Raw genomic sequence first — 19,229 nt, 5'->3', positions numbered from 1 at the left:
GTGAGGCTATCCGCGGGTTTGTGGTAGAGTGAGGTGCTAAGGTGCCAACCTTATTGGAGATGCATGTGTCCAAGAATGAGATAGATAGTAGAGAATAGTCCATGGTGAGTTTGATGGTGGGTTGAAACTTGTTGATAACACTATGTAGTTTTTTTTCAATTATTCCTCTCCATGGGTCCAGACAGAAATGTTAGCATGACAGCAACACGGTTTATTGAAATGATGAGCAACTGGAACACCAGGGTCATTCCTATAAACAGAGGCGGGGGTATTCCACAAAGTAGTCACCTAGTCTGTGTTCGGTCTTACCAATGTAAAGGAGACCAGACTGTAAGCTACACTGGAAGAAATACAGAGGAACATTGCTTCACCTGGAAGGTGTGTCTGGATCCTTGGATTTCAGGAAGAAGGAAGTGAATGGGCAAGTTAGTTGGATAGGAAGGTCTTGTGGAAGACTAAGAAAGTGTTAGGAGTGATGGAGGAGTGGATCGGCAGAGGGAAACGGTCCCTGCAGAATGCTGACAGTGGAAGGGAAGGGAAGATGTGTTTGGTGATGGCAATCAGCTAATGTTGGCAGAAATGACAGCAAATGATCTGTTGAATGTAGACACCGATGGATGAAAAGTAAGGACGAGGGGAATCCCCATTGGTTTCTCGGAAGGAGGAGAAGGTAAGGGGAAGAATGTGAGAGATGGGTCAGACGTAGCTGAAGGCTACACCAACCATAATGGGGGTGGTAAATGATTTAAAAAAAAACAGTACCTAGGAAAATTGGTTATCATGCCTTTTGTCTTCTAAGGGGAAATGTTAACCTAATTCCAACAGCAAGATACTGAAAAGACTGATGTCAAACCAATTTTACTTGCCACAGAAAACAGTGGGTTAGATTAAACAAAAGCTGGAAAAAAAAACTGCAACATGAGGCAGATTTTGAGGAAGATCTGAAAGGAGGAGAAGGCTATGAAGGGATTTGTGCAGAATCTCCTTCTGCCACCTTTCCAATTTCTTCTCATTTGTGCATCATCAAGGTTCAGCATGATGGTTTTTTTCAAGTGTAATCCATAGGCAGGAATACCTTAATCTTCCCATTTCATTCAAGTGTGATTTTAAATCTTTGAGCAAGCAAATCAGAGTCATAATGGGATCGTATCAACAAACTGTGGTGTCTAACTATCACAGCAGATTTGGCTGCATCTCTCTGCCCTGTTTCTTTTTCTCATATCACCTCTACATCACTCAAAAACAGGAAGTTTTCTAAAGGAAAATCTAACTTTTTACTACTAAGCTCAGGGGAGCAATTGCTAATATTAAGGATGAAATTTTCATTGTTCATTTAAAAAGAGTATAGGACTTTATTCAACAGATTGATGAATTAGTCATAATCTCGATATAAGTTTTATACAAGTTCCAAGTACTTTGCCGGATGTTAGTGGCCGGTTGCCTACTTTACACATGAGACATTACTTAAATAAGCAATAGATTCACACTTCCTGTCCTCCATGTAGTGCTTTCATTAGTCATCATGACTTCCTATAAGACAGCAAGATTGAATTTAAATAACCTAACTGTAAACTTGATTCAACTTTTCCATACTTCGTGGAGGTGCACTCTTTGTCAGCACCACATCCTAAGAATTTTAAAAGCAATCTATTTGAAAGCAGGCACAGTCATTAATAACTTCCTTGTTCTGAATATATTGTCACTGAGTTCTACTCTCTTTGTGTTGTATGCAAATTGGTATCTCAGCACATTCCCTTAATGGCTGATGGTGACAGATACAATGATCTTTATACATTGCAGATTTTTCTATTGCTTATGCAACACTTAGGAAAAGCTGAGTTCCCATTTTGTGATGGAAGATAGTTGCTTGTGGTTGAAATGCAACCGGTTAGAAATTAATCATCTATTTTTCAAACAAAAAGAGGATTTTCTGCAAAACTTCAATGCTATGTATCACAAATCTTGAACATAATACATTAATTCACTTATCTGTTATAGAGTCATAGAGTTATATTACATAGAAACAGACCAACCAGTCCACGCCAACCATGTTCCCAAACTAAACTAGTCCCACCTGCCTGCGCTTGGCTCATAATCCCTCCAAACCTTCCTATTCCTGTACTTATCCAAATGTCTTTTAAATGTTGTAACTGTACCTGCATCCATTACTTTTTCTGGCAGTTCATTCCACACACTAATCATTCCCTGTGTAAAATAAGTTGCACTTCATGTCATTTTAAAATCTTTATCCTCTCACCTTAAAAATATGCCCTCTCAGTTTGAACTCCACCACTCTGGGGAAAAGACTTTGGCTATTCAACTTATCTATGTCCCTAATGATTTTATAAACTCTATAAGGTAACTCCTTAATCACCTACACTTCAGTGAAAAATGTCCCAACCTATCTTTTTAACTCAAACCCTTCATTCCTAGCAACATCCATGTAACTCTTTTCTAAACCGTCTCCAATTTAATAACATGCTTCCCCAAGAGGTCGACCAGAACTAGATATATTACTTATTATATAGCATCAAAATCACATATGGTTTACAAAATTAAATAAAATTCAGCTTTGTACTCAAGTCCTGACAGAGGTTTCCTTACCACGAAAATTTGGATGGTAATAACCATGATGTCCAAGATGCCATTTACCTGAGCAAAAGAGGAAAGTGTACATGAAAGTTTTATTTACAAGTTACGAATCCAGTATATTAATTTTAACTACATTTTAATTTATCAACTTTATATTCTTCAAATACTAATTACCTATAATGTCCAGTTATTGTTGCAAAATATGTACAGACAAAAGCATTAATTAAAACAAAGTACAATGGAACATTTTTATGGTTAAATCTTGTTTTCCATGACAATATTTTCTGCATTGGATATAGGCTAGTTAACCATTGCTAAAAAAAGTACAAATTTTTCCCCGATTCCCCTTGATTTCCATTTTGCGAGAGCTCTGAGACTGCATTCAGGCTTAAGTCGATAGGCGGCAAATAACATTTGTAATACTGATGCCAAGCATATCCAACAAGAGAGAAGCTAACTATCTCTTCTTGACATCCAATGGCATTACCATTGCTGAATCTCCTGACATCATCAACCAGGAGTGAGGTTGGGGTGGTTGGTTACAGATCTCAGAATGATGGTCAGAAATTTAACTTGACCAGCTACATGGTGCATTTGGTACTACAGCAAAAACAGCAAGTCAGAGGCTGGCAATTCTGCAACAGGCCCAGGCATCCCAAAAGCTTGTCCATCATCTACATGGCACAAATAAAATGTCTAATGGAATTCTCCCTCCATGCCTGGATGAGTGCAGATCATTTAACATTTAAGAAACTCAACATCCAGTTGTTCAATCCATATGATCAGCAACCCATCTACCACCTAGAAGAATAAAGGTAGCAGATGCACGGGGATATCCAAACCTGCAAGTTCCCCTCTAAGCCATCCATTATCCTGATATGGAACTATACTGCTTTCACTGTTACTGGGTCAATGAGAGCCAATCTCATTGAAGCTAACAGGATTCATAGGAGGCTTGACCAGGTAGATGCAGAGAGGGAGTTACCCATTTGTGGGAGAGTCTGGGATCAGAGGGTATAAGCTCCAAACAAGCAGCTGCCAAGTTAAGTCAGAGTTGAGGGTGAATTTCTTCTCTCAAAGGGTAGTATACCTGTGGACTTCTGTACTACAGAAAGATGTAGCAACTGGATCATTAAGTATATTCAAGGCTGAGGTAAGATAGATTTTCAATCAATGAGCAAATCAAAGGTTATGGGAGAAAAAACAATAAAGTTGGGTTGAGCATTATCAGATCGCAACAATCTCACTTACTGGCATACAGACTCTGCTCCTAGACATCATGGCTTTATGAACTCTGCAATGGTCATTTCTAGCAATACCTTCTGGGTAGATACCTCCCTGGCAGGTAGACTGCTGAGAGCAAGGCCAAATAGGTTTTCACCCATGTAACCACCAATTTCACCCATGTAACCACTAGTATCACCCTGAGCAGTCCCATTATGGAAGACATTCAGGACCTGTCCAGCTTATCTGTTGTGACATTATTGCTGAGGGGAATTAGTAATTAGCAGGATTTCCTTTTCCACATTGACCTGATGTTATGAGATTTCATGAGGTCCAAAGTCAAAGAGGACTCTGATAGCCATTCCTTTGTGACTGTATAACACTGCTGCCATCACTGTGACAATCATTTTTCTGGTTTATTAAAGTTAAATTTCACCAGCACCAAATGTGGGATTTGAAGTTTTGTTGCTGAAGCACTGAACAAAAGGTCTTTGTATTTTGAGTCTTTTGTCATTGTTTCATCATAATTATCAATGTGCTAGTATCCCCAATTAACACAAATTGACAGGCAGGAACAGACTAGCTTACCCACCAGATCTGCATCACATTCCTAATAGTTGCAGCATCTCGACTAGGAATTTCCAACTCTTCAACCATATAATCTCCTCAAGGTGTTTTAATGCAAGGCCCGATACAGGAGAAAAAATCCAAATCACATAGGTGACTGAAACTAGTCCAGGTGATCATACAAACGTACAAATTTATAATGAATTGGGAAAGATTGTGAGACTGCGTGAGCTTTGGCAGGTCAAGAAGAATAAGTTGGGTCAGACTCAGCAAGACAGTTTCGAAGGATGAGGGTGGCGATCAATCACAACAAGAAATTTGTTTGAAGATCAGGGTGAAGATTCCTCATTCCCCTGGTTCACAAGCAGGGCTCTAACCCTGAGAACTTACTTTACATATTAGAGTGATAAACCCAGTCACAGACATACTCTGCTACTCTTCCCTACAAAACTAGGGGAAGGAGCACATTGATTATACATTGTTCTATGTTAAGCAAAACATTATATCAAGGACAATCGTAGAGATTTTAAATTACTTCCATAATACCATCACCATGCAAATCCTACCCTAAAATCAAAAGATATGAACATACAGTCAATATAGTAGGGTACTGTGTTGTCCTTAAGAATTAAAACAATTTGTGCTTTGGAATACATGAAATACTCTACTATCTTACTGTAAACAAACTGGATTCAGGGACACTTGATAAAAAGTTTATCTCTTTGCATTTTGAAAACCATGTGACCCGATTCCTAAAATTCAAATTTCAAAACAAAGATAGCTCTGTAAAAGCAATAAATGAGAGTTGAAAATGTAATCTGCCAGGCGGATAGACTTGATCTGTGTTGTATTCTGGTGCTAAACATATGTTACAAGTGGGATTCTGGGTTAGAGAAAGTAAAACATTTCTCTATAACAGGCAATCTGTAATTGTGAATGTTTGAAGATAAATTAATTTCAACATTTGGATTCCTTGAGATGCATTTAAAGTATATATTGCTGTTATTATTGCAATGTGTATTCCTTTCGAATGGTTGTGAACAACTTTGGGAATTTGGGAATATTGATAAATCTTATTTGCATAAGTAATTTGTTAATTATGGTCAGCCACCAAAACTGTCAAAGTAAAGAGGTCAGATTTGCTAAGACCAGTAAGTAGATAGGACACAAGGCCAAAGTTTTTGAAACACTGGCAAAGTGTTTATTTTGGGGAGTTTCATGGAAGGTTCTCTTCATGAGCTCGAGCAAGTTCTCACGCAATTCTCTGCAGCTTGTCTGATTACGTATGCACCATGCCTCAATTGTGCCCAGCTTGCTCGATCAGGTGCTCAGTAATGACAGAAGTGCTCATCACTGTTGGACCTCCTGGGATTCCTGACCCCAGCAGATAGCTAAAACTCAGCTGTGCACAGTGCATGTAATAGTGGAAGGGATGTAGAAAAGAAAAGCTTCTAAGGGCAAACAGGTGACATGAGTGACCCTGCATTACAAATGCAAGTTCACATGCAGAAATGTATTGTTAATTTACACCGTTAACTGCCCACTCATCCGTCATTGTAATTTTAGCTACAAGAATGACACAAGTTATCTATTCTCAGCACCATCCTATCTTAGAACACAGTCTAAGGGAGTATTATTCTTTCCCTACTGCACAACACAATGCAACATCTTCTCATGTTCAATGTGGGAGCATCATATGTTGGACAGCCTAAAACGGATGAAAGCGTCAACATTTATTGAACAACAGAAAACGTAAAGAAAGACCAAACAATAAAAACTGCAATTGCTTCTGTTAATAAACAAGACCCTTTGCCTTTTGAGCAACAACAAATATACAGTCAATGAAAGATCACTGGTGTCAGTTCCTATCCATTGGAACTGAGAGTCAGTTAAGTCATGTCTAACTTGTTGTACCCACAGCTGTATCACTCTATCATAGCGAAGATGATGTTTCTCCTGCTCAATGTCCCCATCTTTCTCCTCAGAAGACTGCTGCCACTCTCAAGGCTCTTCAGAATTGATCACATCCCCTCTTTGCCTGCTCCAATTGTGCAGAGCACATCATGCTAGGATTATGTGGCACACTCTATCTGGAGCGTATTGCAAGGCCTCACCAAACTGATCCAAAAATTGGAACCTCATTTTCATCAGGTCTATCATCTGTTATTCAACAGATCTGGTTGAAGAATGCTTTGTATCTATGCCATGGTTGCAGAGAGTTGCCCATCTCCCAGTAACCATCTTTTTAAAGGCATCTGGCCCTTGAAAGGATGTCGGCATAACGTCAGCTCTTAGGGTACCTGATGTGGACTTCCAAGCTATAGTACCAATGATCACAAATCACTTGTACATTGATGGAATGGAACCAGGTTTTAACTGATGAAATCTGCTGCTATGATATAGGGTTCTCGTCGCAATGTGTGTACAGTTTATATAGCGCCTGCATCTGGGAGAAGTCAGTTCGGTTGGCAAAGGCTCCAGCCCAGGCTGAAGCACTGACCTTGTCATGGAGAAATGAGACACAGTTTATTTTGGTAATTTGATTGGTAACAGCCTTGATACATTTATGGTTTAAGGATTGAGAGATCCTTCATAGGTCCCCAGTGGACCCTTGGAAGCAGCCAGTGTAAATATTTAGTAGAGTTGTCAGCTTGATGGCTACGAGATTAGGATGGCTAACCATCACTTCAAGTTGCAGGTCCAACTGCAGCAGTTGATATTGTACTGTGATGGTGTCTCAGGGTATTCTCATTCTGTGAAAGTAATTTGCCTCACTCATCTGGAGGAAATGGCCTCAAGGGCAATAAACTCTGGGCCTCTTGTTTGACCTCCACAACCTGAGGGGTTCATCAGCTGCAGACACTTCATGTGGAGGCTGTTCAGCATCTGCTGGAGACTGCTGTTGGTCCTGGGCTTGCTGGCATGTTTGTTCGTAGCCATAGCAACGATGACCTCTACTGTTCCAATGAATCTATTGGAATACTAGATACAGAACAGATTCTTAGTAATATGAGCAATCAGCATCAGCATTATATGAATAATGATTTAACATTGTCCTCCAAATGGTAGGACATTGAGGACTCCAACAAGGAGGGGGATGGGCCTTTGAATAGGGGACCTTATTCTAATGAATGCAGCAAAAGCCCTCCTATGCAATAGGAGAACGTAAGTGCAGCGGGATTACTGATTCCTTATCCCCCAAACCCCAAATTACCCAAGAAAAACAGCATGATGACAACTACTTACAGATCGAAGTGAACAGTCTAAGTGATCTTGGATTATCTATGTGAAGCTGGCCCACAGATAAGATTTTTAACATCACTTGTGATTATTTTTGCTTCACACAAATAACTGATTGAAATTGCTGGTGAGCAGGATTTATATCCCACACAATTGGATACTGCATGCCTTCCAGATGCAGGATACAATGATTACAAATTTCTTCAACCTGTTTGAGTAATGCAATTGCCTCTTTGAAGGGCATCATGTCGCCTACAAGTAGAGGCTGTATGCTCAGACAGAAAAAAATAAACTTACCTTGCTCACTCTGGGTGTGCTCACAGCTACTCTATTTTCTGTTGTGCATTTACTATTTGCATAAGGAGGGAAGGCATAGTGCCTGGCATAGTGAATCACTAACGCAGTCTGGTAATCAGTGAGGAAAGAAATCCCAACACCCCATAACCTCCAAACACCTTCATTGTACTCCCAATCAGTCCCATCAATCAATTCCACATGCTCCCTTACAACTCTTAAGTCCCTAACTCCTCATACCAACCCCCCAACACCTCAATTCTACAACTTAGCCATGTCAACCGTTGTGCTACACTGTTCCTCTGTCAAAACCAAAGTGGTTAGGAATGTGAATGTCTCCCTCCCTCCACAGTAACCATGTCCAGCTATGCATTACGGTCTTTCACCCTATATTATGCCCCACTTCATAATTACTGGCCCCTCTGCATCCAAGCATGCTGCCACTAATCCCTACAATTGACCTTCCCAGCTTCCCTAGTACCTCAATGGTCCCTGATAATCCCCCTCAGCTTTCATTGGGCCTGTGGTCATCTCCCTGACTGATTTGGATGGACAACCCCTATTGATGCATGAATGGGCCCCTGACTGATCTCTCTGCAGCTCACCATCTGGTTCTCAGCGAATCCCCAGACTAGTTGCATTGGACTCGCAGGTTTGGCCATGTCCCCTTAGCTCAGACTGGAGTGATACAGAACCCTTGATCTTGACTAGCCCAAGTGGCAGACTAACTGTGTCCAGGTTTCTGCACTTAGATAGGAAGTTGGCCTTGACTGCCTGTGATGGGACCTCCTTACTGATGAGAGGACACTCCCCTTAGACTTTGAGATATCATGATTTGGCTGAAGCATATGCAATGTGTTTACCACATAAACTGCTGGAAAATGCTGTTGCATGCTACTATCTAGTAACATGTGCACCCCTTTGACTCATTACTGTTGTTCTTTATTCATTCATGGGATGAGGGTGACACTGGCTTAGCCAGCATTTACTGCAGTAAAGAGGCAACCCCATTGCTGTGGGTCTGGAGTGACATATAAATCCAGGCCAGGTAAGGATGGCAGTTCATTCTGTAAAGTGTATTAGTGAACCAGATTTGTTTTTCCAAAAAAACCAACAATGGATTCATGGGCATGAGGTCCATCTGGCTGACCTTGTTACAATCACTACACCCAGAACCATTAGTTGGGTCTCTGGATTAACAGTCCATCAATAATATATGAAAACCATTGCCTCTCCTGCTGAAAACCACGACAAGCTGTCTGGCTTTGTGCCTGCGCTAAGACAGGGCTGAGATGCTGTGGGTATCCAAGTAAGTGCAAAGTGAGTGAGCTTAAGCAAGGAGCCTTGAGGTATCTTCTCTAATCCATGAGGTGGATGCTTGCCCGCACAATGTGCCCTGCCAATAGCATTACAATGAAAGTTTCCTGTTGACCCCAAGTGTAGCATTGAATTGGGGAATTGTATTCAAAGTGAGTTAGAGATATACCATGATGATGTGGTCAGGTTGGTACATGTCCAATGCCAACCTATGTTGTCTAGATGCTGGTGACCATTGTCCAAGATAAAAGCCAGAGGGCAAGTGGCGAGTTGGAAATGCAAGGTACTCGCTCTGACTTTCATGCCAGGAATTCCCACTGTCTAGTTTCTCCTTTGTACATGGGAGAACAGAAAATTGCATATAAATGAAGCAAAATTAGTTAATTATGGCATATATATGCATATAAATGGGCCTCTCACTGCTCACTTGCGAGATTTTCAACTTGCCATTCTACACTTGCTTACAGAATCTGGCATTTCTTGTCAACGTTGGGAATTAAATTTCCCCATACTTGTCATATTTTCCTTACTGAATTGCCATTTCCCACATTGGTCAGGGTCTTGGAAAATTCAGCCCTCAATGTTTGCTGGTAGCAGCTCTCTGAGTTCTACAGAGTCCAATAAATGCTGAGTCAGCTTCTGTACACTGACATCATCTCAATAGAATGTGGGTTATTTATTAGTGCACTTTAAACAGCTGGATACTTCCTTATAGCATGACTGTTGAATATGCTTTCAAAACACACTGCAGGTAAAGAGAAGGAAGCATTCAACATTTACATGTGTAATGTCACAGTCACATGTGTAATGTCACAGTCACAAATGTGAAGAGTGCATGCTTATAATCGACTTACTCAACTCAACAAGTGTTGACTAAATAAGGAAAACACAGGTGTTAAAAGTCAGGAGTAACTGTAATTATTCTTTGCACTTCCTGATGAAGAAAGGTGTGAGATGGCTTACTGGGAGGACTGTTGATTGTTAGCTAATGAAGTCAGTGCTTTCTGGTTAATTTTAAAGATCTCACATGCTAAACTAAAGGACAGAAAGTGTTTTTCACAGCAATGTAAATGAAAGTGAATCCTTGCATTCTTCTTCTTTAAACATTCACTGCTTTTTACATTTGTGATATCACAAAAATCAGGACGATAGTCTAAATCTAAAGTAAAACTAAGGGACATTTGTCTCTTTCTTCCAATCGTTTGTCTTTGTTTCTGCTGTGATCAAAGGCAAGATGGCATTTCCTTGGTGTGATGACACTTACAGTTGCACAGTAGAACAGAGGAACCATTACATAGGAAAGAAAAATATGAACTAAAACTGTAAATACCAATTACTGCTGTCGAATAATTGGCTTCCTTTAGAACTTCTGCCAGTGTGGTTTCATTCAACGGCAAGCCAGCGACTGAGCTTAGAGCAAAATTATGGGTAACGCCATTCCGTAGCCCCAGGCGTCCTGTCAGCAGAGAAGCCCGAGATGGGGAACAAGTAGAGGCAGCTGCATGGAAGTCCTCAAATCTGTAACAGAAAAGCCAATCTGAACATTTTTGCAAATATGTTGTAATGTAGCAAGCTGGAAAGCTGACCTGCATAATTTCATAGCTGACGATGTCAGTTATAGGCATAATAAAGGCATAGTCTAGATTAGAGAGGTGCTGGAAAAGCACAGCAGTTCAGGCAGCATCCAAGGAGCAGTAAAATTGACGTTTCGGGCAAAAACCCTTACTCAACTCAACAAGTGTTGACTAAATAAGGAAAACACAGGTGTTAAAAGTCAGGAGTAACTGTCAGGATTTTACTGCTCCTTGGATGCTGCCTGAACTGCTGTGCTTTTCCAGCACCTCTCTAATCTAGACTCTGGTTTCCAGCATCTGCAGTCATTGTTTTTACCATAATAAAGGCATAGGAGAAAGTGAGGACTGCAGATGCTGGAGATCAGTTCAGTACCACACTCTCAACTAGTCAAGGCATTGAGTCACACAGCATGGAAATAGACACTTCGGTCCAACCAGTCCATGCTGACTATGTTCTCAAACTAAACTAGTCCTTCACTTGGCCCATATCCCTCCAAACCTTTCCCATTCATGAACTTATTCAAATGTCTTTTAAACATTGCTACTGTACCTACCTTCACCACTTCCTCTAGCACACACACAAATCACACTCCGTGTAAAAAGGCTGCCCCTCATGTTCATTTTAACTTTCTCCTCTCACCTTAACAACATGCTGCCTAGATAACACCTATCTTTGGGTGTTATCATTCACCTTACTTATGTTCCTCACGATTTTATAAACCTTAAAGATCACCCCTTAACCTCCTACACTCCAGTTTATTTTTATATCTCAAACCTTCCATTCTGGTAAATTTTTTCTGAACCCCCTCCAGCTTAATAATATTCTTCCAATAACAGGGCAACCAGAACTGCACACAGTACTCCAGAAGAGGCCCCACCAATATAATATGCAATCCCTCACATTTATCCAAACTAAACACCATCTGCCACTCCTCAGCCCATTGACACAATTGATCAAGATCTCTTTGTAATCATAGATGACCTTCTTCACCATCTATTATACCACCAATTTTAGTGCCATTCATGAACTTACCAACCAAGCCTCCTCTATTCTCATCCAAACCAATTACATAAATGACAAACAAAACTGGACCCAGTACCGATGCCTATGGAACACCGCTGATCACAGGCCTCCAATCCAAAAAACAACCCTCCATCACCACTCTCTGTCTCCCACCATAAGGCCAATTTTGTATCCAATTGGCAAGCTCATCCTGAATCCCATGTGATCTAACTTTACTAAAATACGAGCACAATTTCTTCAAATCTTGGAAGTTCTTCTGGAAGGACCATATAGCATGTTAATCTTAGCATGGACAAGTACGTTTCCATTTTTGCTATCTCCCACCAAGCTTCCACAAATGGCTGATCATTCAAAATGGACAAATGCTGCTTGCAACCAATCCTTAGGACATAGCTGTAAAAAGATTAGGCTCATCTTAAAATTAAGCAACTTCAAAGGGAACACAACAGCAAACAGGCACCTGCAACTGCATCTCTGGAAAGCACAAGAATGGATTTAAATATATATTCATCACACTGCCAACAAGACAAAAATAATACTGAACACATATGTTTATTCAATTGGAAGTATGTTTCTCCAGTTTGGAGAGTTCCACATTTCCATTGGTTACTTGACTCTCCAGCTCCTTGGTTGAACTGTACTTTACTGCAGCCCCTCAAATTCTTAGCGTACTACAGGAAACAGTGAAAATTTAAAGGTGCAAGGGTATATGCACTTTTCTATGTAATCTTTTGTGTCTTTTCAGCCTCAAAACTCGAGGTGCTGATGAGCCATTGTAATCCATGCTATCCTTGCTTTGACAGAATGGATGCCTCGTCCCATCCTCCTTCCCTACTTCATTAAGAATACCAGAAGCAAATGTCAAAACATACCTATCACAATTATAGAATTTTTGCACGTGATAGTACATTTATGGCTGCAGGGAAAGATTAGATTAGATTCCCTACAGTGTGGAAACAGGCCCTTCAGCCCAACCAGTCCACACTAACCCTCCGAAGAGTAACCCATCAGACCCATTTCCCTCTGAATGGAGCACCTAACACTATGGACAATTTAGCATGGCCAATTCACATGACCTGCACATTTTTGGACTGTGGGAGGAAACTGGAGCACCCGTAGGAAACCCATGCAGGCATGGGGAGAATGTGCAAACTCCACACAGCCAGTCGCCAGAGGCTGGAATCGAACCTGAGACCCTGGTGCTGTGAGGCAGCAGTGCTAACCACTGAGCCACCATGCTGCCCCTATGGACAAAATGATTTACACAGGGACAAGATCTGGCAGCCAAGAGAATTTGCTTTAATTGATATGTTAGTGAAGTGATAGAACTGCCAAAGACTCTCACGACTCCAGTACCACAACACAATCTTTTCCTCCTTGAGCTCTCAGAACATGATATGTTTGCAACACTACTGATAGGGCTCCTGCCTCTGGGAGGAATAACATCATTGGAAGGAAAGAAATGCTAACTCAGCCTTAACAATGTTGCGGCCAGTAAAGGGGGACACTAAGTTTAAATAGAAAATTGGCACAAATAAAAGATTATTTCAAAGATCAGCTGTATCAGGAGGGATTAGAAGCAGCTAATCGCAGTTCATGGTTCTCAAGTGCATCCACAAAGGAGTGGTTAAGGCCAAAAGGTATGTCGTGAGTAGAGACCCTCATAAGACAGTGGTGCAGGATGTTTGAAAGAAAATGTACTACCCCCAAAACAGACACACAGTGTAGTAACAGGCTGAATGATCTCTGAAAAGCAGACAAGATAATTCAAGGCTCAGTTGTTAATTCAAATCCTCTGCTGCTGATACTTTGTTTTCACTTTTCTCTTAAGACCAAAAACCATAAGAAATAGGAGTGGAATTAAGGCCATTCGGCCCATTGAGTCCACTCCACCATTCAATCATGGCTGATGGGCATTTCAACGCCACTCTCCCTGTATTCCTTAATTCCTTGCGAGATTAAGAATTTATGAATCTCTGACTTGAAGACATTTAACGTCCTGGCCTCCACTGCATTCCACACCATTCTAAATTGACCCCCTTCTAATTCTAAGGCTGTGCCCACAGGTCCTAGTATCCCCACCTGAAACAATTTCACAGTGTCCACCCTTTCTCAGCCATGAATTATCTTGTAAGTTTCTATTAGATCTCCCCTCAATCTTCTAAACTCTAATGAATACAATCCCAGGTTCCTCAGCTGTTCATCGTATGAATCTCCGCTGGACACGCTCCAGTGCCAGAATGTTCTCCCTGAGGTGTGGGGCCCAAAACTGGACAAAAATGGGGCCTAACCAGAGCTTTATAAAGTCTCAGTAGCACATCACTACTTCTACATTCCAAACCTCTTGAGATAAATGACAACATTACATTTGCTTTCTTAACCACAGACTCAACCTGCAAGTCAACCTTTAGAGAATCCTGTACTAGCACTCCGAGATCCCTTTGTACTTTGGCTTTATGAATTTTCTCACCATTTATAAAATAGTCCATGCTTTTATTCTTTTTTCCAAAGCGCAAGACCTCGCATTTGCTCACATTGAATTTCATCAACCATTTCTTGGGCCACTCTCCAAAACTGTCTAAATCTTTCTGTAGCCTCCCAATCTCCTCAGTACTACCTGCCTGTCCACCTAACTTCGCATCATTGGCGAACTTCACCAGAATGCCACCAGTCCCTTCGTCCAGATCATTAATATATAAAGTGAGCAGCTACAGCCCCAACACTGAACCCTGCGGGACACCACTTGTCACTAGCTGCCATTCTGAAAAAGAACCTTTTATCCCAACTTTCTGACTTCTGTCAGACTGCCAATCCTCAATCCATGCAAGTAGCTCACCTCGAACACCATGGGCCCTCACCTTACTCAGCAGTCTCCCATGAGGCACTTTATCAAAGACCTTTTGGAAGTCTAGTAGATAACATTCACTGGGTTTCCCTGGTCTAAACTACTTGTTACCACTTCAAAGAATTCTAACAGGTTTGTCAGGCACGACCTCCCTTTACTAAATCCATGCTGACTTGTTCTAATCCGACTCTGCACTTCCAAGAATTTAGAAATCTCATCCTTAATGATGAATTTTAGAAGTTTACCTACAACCAAGGTTAAGTCAATCGGCCTATAATTTTCCATCTTTTGTCTTGATCCTTTCTTGAACAAGGAGGTTACAACAGCTATTTTCCAATCATCTGGGACTTACCCTGATTCCAGTGATTTTTGAAAGATTGCAAAGAAAGCCTCTGCTATTTCTTCAGCCACTTCCCTCAGAACTCTCGGATGTAGCACTTCCGGGCCAGGAATTTATCAATTTTTAGACCTTTTAGCTTTTCAAATACTTTCTCTTTTATAATGGCTACCATATTCAACTCTGCCCCTTGACTCTCTTTAATTGTTGGGAAATTACTCATCTCTTCCACTGTGAAGACTGACACAAAGTACTTATTAGGTGCTTCAGCTATTTCCTTATCTCCCATCTCTAGCCTTCCTGCATCAATTTGGAGCAGCCCAATCTCTACTTTTGCATCTCGTTTGTTTCTTATGTATTGAAAGAAACTTTTACTATCATTTCTAATATTACTGGCTAGCTTACCTTCATATTTGATCCTCTCCTTCCTTATTTCTCTCTTTATTATCCTCTGTTTGTTTTTGTTTTTGTAGTCTTCCCAATCTTCTGATTTCCCAGTGCCCTTGGCCACTTTATAGGCTCTCTCTTTTTCTATGATACATTTCCTGACTTCTTTTGTCAGCCATGGTTGTCTAATATCTCTCCACCTCCCCACCTCCCCTCTCCCCTCGCCCTCCACCACCTCCCCCCCCCCCTCACCCCACCCCCGGGTAATCTTTCTTTTCTTTGGAATGAACTTCTGTACTGTGTTCTCAAGTACACCCAGAAATTCCTGCCATTGTTGCTCTACTGTCTTCCCCATTAGGCTCTGCTTCCAGCCGATTTTCATTACTTCTTCTTTCATGCCCCTGTAATTACCTCTATTTAACTGTAATACCATTATATCCAATTTTGCCTTCTCTCTTTCAAACTGCAGACTGAATTCTACAATATTATGATCGCTGCCTCTTAAGTGTTCCCTGACTTTAAGATCTTTTATAAAGTCTGGCTCATTACATAGCACTAAGTCCCGAATAGCCTGCTCCCTTGAGGGCTCCATTACAAGCTGTTCCAAAAAGCCATCCTGTAAGCATTCCGTGAATTCCCTTTCTTTAGATCTACCGGCAACATTATTCACCCAGTCCATTTGCATATTGAAGTCCCCCATGATCACCATGACCTTACCATGACTTATCTATTTCCTGGTATATCTTGCACCCCTACCTGACCACTGCTGGGAGGTCTGTAAATAACTCCCATTATGGTTTTTTTTGCCTTTGTGGTTCCTCAACTCCACTCACACAGACTCCACATCATCTAACTCTCTGTCATACAGTGCCATAAATTTAATTTTATTCTTAACTAACAAGGTAACCAGCCCCCCTCTGCCCACCTCCCTGCCTTTTCGGTAAGTTGTAAATCCTTGAATGTTTAACTGCCAGTCCTGAACCCCCTGCAACCACGTCTAAGTGATGCTTACCACATCATAATCATTCATGATGATTTGTGCTGTTAATTCATCTGCTTTGTTATGAATACTACGAGCATTCAGGTAATTTTCTTATCCTCATGATTTCCATCACCTTTAGTAATATGCCTTAAGTTATTTACTTATTGTATAGGTTTTCTGTAAACATTTAGGTAATCATATTTTCTTTTGTAATGGAGGTTACTGAATGTAAAGAGAAATCTGTCTAAAACTTTAACACTATGCTTATTGAAAATCATTATCAACACATTATTGTGCAAAGGCTATTTCTTTTTTGCAGTTAGGTTTATAAAACAGATTAAAAATGTTTACATTTACCTATCCATGGTCTGAGAGAATACCTGGAGCTGTCAATGGGAGTTCATTAACATGAACACTTCAACAACATGCACCAAACCACGCACTGAAATTCACACTATCAGACCTAAAACAGCATTAATGTCCAACATAAAATCATGATTAATAGAACACAGACTTAAGAGATTCAGGATTCTTGTTTACCCAGACCACTTGAGCTACAATATTATATATACCAAGTATCTGCAAATAAGACTTTAATTCCATTGCTGTAATTATACTGACAGAAAAATAAATCATATCAAACTTCTGAGTTATGGAAGACCAACTGAATTAAAAGCTCTCTTTACTGAAGTAAGATAAAAAAAAAATTAAATAAGGTAAAGAGTTTAAAATTAGTTCAAAAAATAAAAAGAAACATCGAAAAATACAGACCAAATGGTTAGAGATTTTTGTGAATATGAATACCTCATTCCCTCCTTTGCCATCATGTCCAAATTTGGTGTCTCAGTAGTCAATGGCCAGTTTGCACCAAGATCACCCCATCCAATGTCATCAGCCAGGATTATGATGAAATTTGGCTTTCCTGAAGAGGCACCAGCAGGAGCTGTACTGAAGTCAATGTTGAAATAAAGAAATCCACTGATGAACGCAGCAGTGAAGAATGCCATCATAGAGAAAACTCCCATGCTCTTATAAATCTGGATGAATGTGTCTTCTGGTATTGCCTAAACCTTGTCTCCATCCATTGTTGTCTTGTCTTTACTGTAACAATGTCAAAATTTGCAAAGCAATCAAAATTTCAGCACAGAACGTAGGCTTATCAACACCATTAATATCTGTTATATTACATTTCCTTTAGATTAACTAATTCTCCTTTAAATACTAATACTAACTTGGCTTCAATAATCACAAGATGTAATGGATAGAAGCATCTATGAAGTAAATATGTCTTCTAAACCCCTCTCTTTACGGTTGTATTATCAACCTCAAATTTATGACTGCTTTGTTAGCAATTCGATAAACACTGATATAATCTTTTGCTATTTATTCTCTTAAACCTTTTCAAACTTTTCTTTCAATCTCCGCTGTTCCACAAATCTAGTCACATTATTTTCCAGATCTCTCAAAGGCTCCAAAATCGTGTAAAAATGCAGTGCCCAAAAAAAAGTACATATCACTTCAAATGATGCCTCACCAGTATCTTCCACAGATAAATCATTATCCGGTTCCTAGGAAGGGTCACCAGACCTGAAATGTTAACTCTCTGATTTCTCTCCACAGATACTGCCAGACCTGTTGAGCTTTTCCAGCAATTTCTGTTTTTGTTTCTGATTTATAGCATCCGCAGTTCTTTTGGTTTTTATGTATCACTATCCTCTTGGTACTTAATTTAGTTCTTCATTATATAAAATCACATTTGCATTTTTTTCCATCTATAACCCTGTTTTTAAAGATTTATTAAAATACACCCTGGATCTCTCTGTTCCCAAACGTCTGCGCATGTCCAAATTGTTTAAGCATCTGGGAAATGAAAAGGTCCAAATAGAGTTTGCGCATACAATTACTTTGACCAATTTACTCTGTTTTTCTTATACTATCCACAGAAGTTTTAAATTTCCAATCTGCTCTCAAACCAAAATAACTTTGTGACCAGTCCAATTTCTGATTGGTTGTGATCCAGGATGTAAAGGCTGGGGCTTTCAATAATGCTAATATGTCACAAGTAAGTGGTTAGACTGATTCTTGTTGATAGCCAGTGCCCATGTCTTGCACGGCAGAAATTTGTATCTGGAAGCTGAAGTGACTGTCTCGTACACGCAAAGATTACTCTGTCAATGATCAGGAAACCTGGAAAGGTGATGCAAATGCCATGGCTAAGTTAAACAGTCGTATGAATGCTGCTGAAGCAATTGGGTTCTGCAGTCTGGATTTCAAATACCCTGTTAACAGGTTAACAGATACTGCGAGGTATAACATGATAAACTATGCTTCAATTCATGATTAGACACTGATTGAGCTTACAACCTGTCGACTCTGCATAATTGCGAATGAGCATCACAAATCTGTTCTATCACTTTTCCTGATAGTGGGGAATTACGCTGGAAGCACATCCACTCCCTAAAACTCCATTCCCCCAATTCTTTACACGAACATCAGACATCCTGAGCACCAAAGTAAACAGTACTGCCAGCCAAACTTTACAGCCTCTGTGGTCTAAAGATATATAAATAAATACTCAACAAAGGTTACATTGTTTGACTACTGTAAAATTAGGCACCATAACAAAATTACAATTAAATATTAAAGTGAATAGGTGCCAAGTGGCCAGCTACATAAAATTATTAACCGGAAACATCAATAAGAATCAATTTACTATCTATAAAGTGCATTATTTCCCATGGTCCCACTCCCTGTGTTAGCTTCTACCATGCTTGGCCAACATTTCTGGAGATATATAAGAAATCTTAGCAGTTCAAGCTTGTGAATTGCAGACATTTTTGATTGCA

At 40.2% G+C, this 19,229-nt stretch overlaps 1 protein-coding gene across 1 annotated transcript in view; it reads right to left on the bottom strand.

Annotated features, from left to right (window-relative positions):
- arsg (arylsulfatase G) overlaps positions 1–17,408 on the bottom strand; it is a 65,844-nt gene extending 48,436 nt beyond the window's left edge. Inside the window, exons 1-3 of the mRNA XM_043714831.2 lie at positions 17,188–17,408; positions 10,565–10,752; positions 2,605–2,652 (exon numbers count right to left, since the gene is read on the bottom strand). Coding sequence (XP_043570766.2) covers positions 2,605–2,652; positions 10,565–10,752; positions 17,188–17,408 — 457 coding nt within the window. The remainder of the gene's footprint in view (positions 1–2,604; positions 2,653–10,564; positions 10,753–17,187) is intronic.
- Between the last annotated feature and the right edge of the window lie 1,821 nt (positions 17,409–19,229).

The sequence above is a fragment of the Chiloscyllium plagiosum genome, unplaced genomic scaffold (assembly GCF_037043375.1).
Source record: "Chiloscyllium plagiosum isolate Xiang-an unplaced genomic scaffold, Cpla_swu_hap1 HiC_scaffold_25, whole genome shotgun sequence".
In the NCBI taxonomy this organism is placed as follows: Eukaryota; Metazoa; Chordata; class Chondrichthyes; order Orectolobiformes; family Hemiscylliidae; genus Chiloscyllium; species Chiloscyllium plagiosum.
The sequence above is the reverse complement of the archived record's forward strand: the minus strand, read 5'-3'. Positions and strand labels throughout refer to the sequence as shown.